Source organism: Taurulus bubalis, assembly GCF_910589615.1.
Source record: "Taurulus bubalis genome assembly, chromosome: 4".
Taxonomy (NCBI): domain Eukaryota; kingdom Metazoa; phylum Chordata; class Actinopteri; order Perciformes; family Cottidae; genus Taurulus; species Taurulus bubalis.
In genome coordinates, this window is record NC_136592.1 from 28679512 (window position 1) to 28687429 (window position 7918).

Here is a 7918-nt window from a genome sequence, read left to right on the forward strand (position 1 = left end):
GCAATAAACAAGATAAATATAAAAAAGACAATTAAAGACAACAGTAGTGCAAGTAGTGCAGGTGAAGGAGTATGATTAATTGTTCATCAGAGTGACGGCCAGTGGAAAGACGCTGTTTCTGTGTCTGGTGGCTTAATGCATAAGACCTGAAGGCAATCAGTAGTTTTGGTTCTCTCCTGATTTCAGAAGTTGTCAGGATTTACAAACTTGCATTTTAGATAAACAATAATATTGTTTGTTCAAAAGAAAACACTACAGGCCACCATTTGAATGCATGTGCAAACATCTTAAGCTTATTTTCTTCTTGATTTACTGTTGAGGAGGTGCCCCTCATTGAAAAATAGATATTTTTTCATCTGCCGATTATTTCCTCACATTGAGATCTTTCATAGAACAGATAAACCAAACAAACAGCATTACACTCGTTCCTTTACGTGTTTTTCAAAATCAAGGTACATTGAAGTGATCTTGTAAACTTGCGTAAAAGAGAAAAGATTTAAATCCTGCAGTCAAACCAAACTGAGGAGAAGTAAGTACAGTTGCTGATCACAGTTTCACAACTACCTGATAGATATGATCAATTAAAGGATTTTCGAATTAAAACATGTTTGCAGACCATTTGTAAAATCTGGGAAAGGCCCCTTGAAAGGATGCTGGTAGGCTCCTCTTTCTAAACAGGAAAGAGAGAGTTGCATTAAGGTCTTTAGCTACAGTCACACAGTGCAACTAAAGACATGATGGAATCACAAAAAAGAAAACAGCATTTCTATAATAGTCCAAGAGTCCACACACGAGTCAGGCAACAGTTTTTCTAGAGTAGTAGTAGTTTTCAAAGTTGCTTCACTGTTGCATTGAAACATGCACCCAATGTAAAGGCACACAAATGATCTGAATGTAAAAGTGTTAATACAAAGGTTACTGTACCAAGACTTTTACATTGATTAATAAATAAAAGGTGACAAGTACATTTTTCCGTCTATTTTCATCCACCATGCAGTGTCTCTCTACATTATGTTGGTCTGACATGAGCCAGTCTGGAGTATCTTAAGAGTAACAATGAGCTTGATAGCTTTTCTAAACCAGGGGTAAAAAAAGGCATAGATCACAGGGTTAAGACAGGAGTTCAAATAGAACAGACATATTACAAAGGCAGCAGATGAGGCATTACGTAAAGTGTCCTGGCCGGTGTGTGCAACACTAAAATATGGGCATATGCATAATAGAAACACAACAATAACAACACCAAGATTCCTGGCTGCTTTCATTTCAGATCTTTTAGCAGTTACAGTCACTGAACTCTTGAGAGAGAAAGCTGCAACATGAGACCGCATGGCACGAGCCTGAGACACAGCCACCACAAAAACTCTCATATACAGAACTATGATGACAGTGACAGGACCAATAAAGGACAAAACAATATCTGCAAGTCCAGCAATGTAGTTAATGACAATGACACACTCTCCAATGCAGGACTTATACCTGCCTGGTTGTACCAGGTTATTATTCAGCAGCAGACTGTGAAGGAAAGCAGAACCTATCCAACACAGACAAACACAGACTAGAACTCTTTTTGGTGTGACTTTGTTGGGATAATGTAGAGGCTCACAAATAGCCACATATCGGTCAACTGATATGAGCACCATGGTTCCTATTGAGGCCGAAGTAATAATGAAGTCCAAAACATTATACAGAATACACATGAGGTCACCGAGCAACCAACAGCCGTCTATGAGCATAATTTGAAACAACATGAGGAAGCCCACGAAGAAATCTGAGACAGCAAGAGAGAGGAGGAGGAGGTTGGTGGGTGTGTGGAGCTGCCTGGAGAGATAAGAGAATAACATGCTTATTATTATTAGTAGCATCATTTGCTTTTAAAGAGATGATAGCAATGACTGAAAAACAAAAACACATTTCCCATGACAGTCTGAGATCTGATATTTAGTTTTGTTCCATTATCCATTTATTTATCAGTTTTATAAATTGATAAAACATATGAATACTTGAAGTGGGAGATGGAGATGATGACCAGCAGGTTGAGAGTCACAGTGAGCAGAGAGATGGAGGACAGTACAATGTAAATGAGCATAGATACAGAGTGAGGACGCATGGCCTTCCTGCAGGAGGAGTTGAGGAGTTGTGGAAAGCAAAGTTCAGCTTCTTCAAGGGCTTTCATTCTCAGGAAGAGGAGACAAGATGCTGCTGAGCTCGTCATACAACTGATTAATGTCTCTTTTCTTCCTGCACACCCCTCCTCTTATTTTACTCTGGTGACAACTTTCTTTTAGTGGGAGTGACTGAACATTACCCTGACTGTTTCATCCATCTTCAATGGGAATTTCCCTGTATTTCCATCATGCTCTGCACCGAGGAACAGCAAGGCACATCACAACACAGCCAAAGTTACTTTTTTAAGAAAGTTGTGACCAGGACAAGAAGGAGGGAGAATAAAGCTTCTGGTTACTATTAGTAGGCCATGAACCTGGATAAGCTATAGATGTATGCATATGTTTTTACTTTTTGCAATAAAGGGGTTGGACTAGATAGGTTATGAGTTATGTCATGTGTTGTTGAACTTTAGTCCCTGCTGTTGTCACCATTTCACTGCTGGCCAACCTCAATAGTTTTCTCTGATCACTACTCAGGAAACCCCTTCATATGTTTCTGATCTCCAGTTTGCCACATGCTGTGGTCTCCAGTCAGCTACCTCTGCCAGGTTGTCCCTGCACCGACAGCCCCCACTTGTTCTGACAGCTAGGTGGATCTTCAGCTGGTCGCTTGTCCCAGTATCCAGCTGGATGTCCTGCTTCCCCTCTTGTTAATCTGCCAATTAGCTCTTCTTTTAGACTAGTGTCCTACTCTCCCTCCAACACATTTTCGACCCCAACTCTTCAGATACCGATGCTCGGTCAGTGGTGCTACAAACTAGGACTGTGGACAACAAAAACTAGCCAGAATGTCTGGGCGTTACAATGACGCTCTTTGACAAGGTACCTTTCTAGTGTCAGTTTTTGATGTGTCAAGGACAGTGCCAGTTTCCTGCATAGGGTTTTTTCAAACTCGATTTCCATGTCCACAGTACAGTTTCTGCTTGTCATATGCATACAGGCTCTTTTCAAAATAACTTTTAAATGTCGGGTTACTTAGTTTTTTGGTTTAATTGCACAACTAAATAATTTGGTCAAGTTTAAGCAACAAAAGTGCTCGGTTCGGCATTAGGTCATAAGGGACTCAGGAAAAGTATTGTAAAATAAGTCAATGTGGACTTGGTGTTCATTGTGGCCTTTTCTGTATTTAAAGATTATGATGTGGATCATTCATTGCAACATTGTATCTGATTCCTATGTATCACTGCTTGAAAGATCATTTCTACTAATACCCACAAACATGGTTTGAACCTATTGTGAGCCAATTATCTTCAAACAGGAAAATCAACTAGTTTTCAGGATACCATACCCCCAAAGGCCACTAATAAAGTCCATGTTTTGGACCTCTCTATTTCGACAGTAAGAATCTGCATACAGCCATGACTGTGCTTAGAGCTGAACCCACCAAACTATATCTAGCTGAATCAGTTGTCTAGATTAGAATGTACAACAAATCTCTACCAGTGAGGATTAAGTGGTAACCATCGTCAAGATAGCTAGAAGTTGTTATTCAGTTGATGACGTAAAGAACAATGAGGGAAAGAATATGTCAAGTAAGAGATGAGGGAAGTGATGAGGACTGAGATGAAGATTACTGGACACAGCAAAGTAGAGGGAAGGGGTTTTAGTCTCTGTTGGAGATAAGAAAATGCTGTCATGGGAGAGCTTCTGTTTATCAGAGAGCTACAGTCAAAAAGCTCCCAGAACTTAGCAGATTCCCACCACCACTCTCTGAACATGGAGACACCAGAAGTAGCTGAACTCTGCTTTCCACTACTCCTCAACAATTCCTGCAGGAAACCAGTGCCGCCTCACTTCGACGGCACGCTTGTTAACGCTCTGCTGTCTTTCATCTCTCTGCTCACTGCGGCTCTCAACCTGCTGGTCATCATCTCTATCTCACACTTCAGGCAGAGATTAACCCTCAGCATGAATTAATACATGTTTTGACAATTAAATGTGAATGTTGTAGTTAATAATATAAATCTTTGTTTTAAAAATCCTAACGTTAAAATATGAACTATGCATTCAAATGTAATGTTGGACTCCAAAATACATTCATTGATGTTACTAACAAGTTAACATTAATAATAATCTCATGAATAATTATATTCTTACTCTCGAACATTGTAAACAATCTCAAAAGTGATAATTCATAAAGCATTAGGAATTATTGTGTGTAGTATATTAGTACTTGAAAAATCCCGATGCGGCCGGACTGGGATTTTTTCCTCCTCTCTTCGACATTTTCGACTGCAGCGGATTCCGTGGTCGGGGTAGGTTTCTTAGAACGCGTCACACGTCTTAAGCGGAAGTTTATGCACAGTTAGATACCCAGCATGCCCCAATCCGACCATGTTTTGGAATAAAGGTTATAACTTTTTCATTTTTGAACCAAACGACACAGTGTTTTAACTGAAACTCCTTCGTAACACCCCAATGCTTTGAAATCAAAACATGTGAACTGGCCTGCCAGCATTTCTGAGATTGGAGTGAGACACGGAGAAAAGCTGATGTCGTGATCTTCGTAATAGAACATCTTCGATGTGACGTGTCGAGTCTTGGCCAATCAGCGTTAAGATGTCTACAGCGGTCGTCTCTCATAATGCGTTCTTCTCTATTTGATGAGAAAACACACAAATGAAAGTTGACATTCTCTGAATACTACTGTTGTCGAGTCACAAAATTTAATTTTAGGAAGTTTTCAGGCGTGAAGTTAGTTGTTTAAGCATCAAATCTGTGGTTAGTTTGTCAAGAATCAGCTTGCTTAAAAAGATATGCCGACGAGTTGAGGTCCTGCTCGCGGGACCGGTGAGCCCTGATGGAACCGGGCCGTCAGCGCTCTGCTGCCCGCCGAGAGCAGCCTGATCTCGGCAGGACTTTTTGAAATGATTTTGGTGGGATCAGATTGCACAAGCGCATCATGGTTTTCGTCCTTGGTGCAGCTGCTCGCGGTGGAAACTGTGGCAGCTCCCACAGCCTGGAGACACACTTTCACAACAGGACGGTGCAATCCTCTACCTCTCTGATTTGGGCCAGCTACCTGCTGAATGGGAGCGATTGGAAGAGTTAGGGCTGCTTCGTGCAGTGTTGCGCACTATTTAAGGCGCTAGAGACCTTTTTACACGGGTAGATGCTCCCATTTTCAGTGCTAGTGTGTGGAGAAGGGATGTTGTTATCCTTGCATATCGTGTTAACCTACCTTCAAACTTGTGATACCATCAACAGTGAAAGCTTTTTCTGATGCCATCTCATCCGGACCTGAAGGCTATGGAGGGAGATAGTTTTTACGATATGTAACTAACGCTCTTTGCATTGACTTTGTATGAAATCAAGCCACTTGAAAAGTTTGGTTGAAACGGCCTGCAGTTCAGTCCCATTCTATGCAAGCGAAGGGGTGAACAGGTATTTGCTTCTGTTGGCGAAGAAAATTAGCATCTTCGCATTCGCGAATTTAAGCTTAACTTTTAGCGTGAACATGAACTCGGCACCCTTTGACCATTTCATCTCTTCAATGCTCATATTATAGCAAACACCAATTTGTACTGTGCCATCTTAACGGATATAATTCCTATACACTTCCATGCCACCCATTCATGTGATTTGTCTTGTATTTTATATATGCATGTAGTGTTTGAGTCTTTACCAAACGCTGACATTGTTATTGCATCTTTCCCCTTCTCCTGCAGTTGCGTGTTGAATGCCATGTGCTCTGTGACCGGCTCTACTGTCATCAATATCGTTGGCAGAGTTCACTCTGTCCCGGACCGGTGTGGTTACACTCTGTTTGGGTCCTTATCGGTCCCGGGCTTGCGTGTGGTCGGGGTTTTCCAGGAAAGACGCCGTAAAGATGTTAGTTTTTTGGATCGTGTGATACTACAGCTGAACGGGGTTCAGATTTCCCTGGGACAAGGTGGCAGGGTTCAGGTATGTTATCCGCTACCACAACATCTGAATTAATGTGTTTTAGATCTCATCAGTCACTGATGTACAGTACACTCCAGGCATGGGTTGATCAAGGTGATCACAGGCCACACAGGCTGAGCTCATGCAATGACAGGAAACGGACGAGTGTCTACACACATTTCCATTCTGCATTATTTACTTTTGGTAATTTATGTACATTTTGATGGCAATAGTATTATGCTTTTACTTCTAGGATTTTAAATGTAGCACTTTGACTTGTAGCAAAGTATATTGTAGTTTTGTTACTTTCATTTAAGTAAAATATCTGAACAGTTCTTTCAACACACAAAGCAACTTCCAAAGGATTTCTTCCATTCAACCACTAGACGGCAGAAGAAAGCACTTTATGACGTGAAGCCCCATTTGTGCCAAACAATATGATGACAGCTTTGTGTCTTTGTGATGTTTGAGTAAGTGTCTCTTTTTTCACTTTGCTCATCCGCTGCAATAAAGCTGGATGACAAAGTGCTGACGCTCAACGCCACAGCTCAGGTGGTCCATGGTGTGGAGCTCTCCAGGGACCAGACAGGAGTCACCGCTAAAATATCAGCCTCCAACTACACTGTTTCTGTCCTCTTTGATGGCTACACCACAGTCATCCACATGAAAGGTACACATCAATGGAAACTTAAAGGCTTTGATAAAAATTGTGGTTCTTTTCATATCACCAGGTCTATGCACTTGGTCTTATTTGCATATATAACTAGTTTGTAATGAAGACGTGATTATTGGAGAGTATCAAAGGAAGATGATACGCTGGTTTGCATTGGGGCCACAGACATTTAAGATGGCATCATCTGCATAAAAATGGATTGATTAAAAATAATAATGGTATCTATGTGTAGTAATGAACCAAATGTGTTATATTATTAATAAAAGTGGGTAATAAACTATCATATAAAGGACAGCGACATATCTTTAAGTATGAAGGTACATTATGATAGATCCTTCTGAATACATTTTCATTACCACTATATTTATTTCCAAACAGTAAGTCTTTCTTCTATCTATTTTTCTGTTAATTACTTACATGCATGTCAAAATACAAAACGGTGCTTTAAATGTTTGTGTTAATTATCTAAACTAATGAGGTAATGTGAGAGGAATCCATTATTATTACATTTTTTTGGTATTACTTCCATTTGGAGGCCAATATCGATAACCCAAACAGGATCTTTCGCTACTGCCGTAAAAGTCGGGTTACAAGTTGCTACTACCTTCGGTCAGTTTCCCCGTTCGCTCCCCGCTGTAGCCAGCTAGCGCTCCTGGTAGCTCTCCGCTAGCTCCCCGTTAACCACCGAAAGTAGCGGGACCAGGCCCGGCTCGACACCCGACTCGGGCAGAGGGGACGCAGGTAGTAGCAGCAGCACTAGCAGACACTCACCGGACGTAGGAGCGGCTTGTAACCCGACTTTTACGGTACTTTAGGTATTGATGTGCTCACCCTGTAGGCCTATTCTCGAGTTAAAACCAGTGAATACCAGCTGCCTTTAGTGTGCTGCGGTGCTCGTCTACTGTAAAAGTTCATCGTTCTATCACGTGTTCTCTTCTGAAACCGGCCAGGGCCAAGTGGAGCAGCCGTGAATGGTTTATGTGGCAATTCCACAAGGTCTTTGAATGAAGAGAGGGTTAATGGACCCTGGTCTACTGGGTAAGACCTCCAAACACATTATGTAGCTGACAACTTCTCTTTTGAATGAAAGGTTTTAAGATATACTGGAGTTTAAGTATTAAGTTGCTGAACAGTCTTATTAGGGCCCGAGTACTGACGTAGTCAGATCGAGGACCTATTGAAATGCTAAGTA

At 41.3% G+C, this 7918-nt stretch overlaps 1 protein-coding gene across 1 annotated transcript; it reads right to left on the reverse strand.

Moving 5' to 3' along the window:
* Window positions 1-1004: 1004 nt before the first annotated feature.
* On the reverse strand, window positions 1005-2215 carry LOC306736010 (trace amine-associated receptor 13c-like; the record flags this gene model as incomplete). The annotated part of the gene is made up of 2 exons (XM_079217590.1): window positions 1005-1821; window positions 2004-2215. 2 exons carry the CDS (start codon window positions 2213-2215, stop codon window positions 1005-1007), a joined length of 1029 nt encoding a protein of 342 aa, XP_079073716.1.
* Between the last annotated feature and the right edge of the window lie 5703 nt (window positions 2216-7918).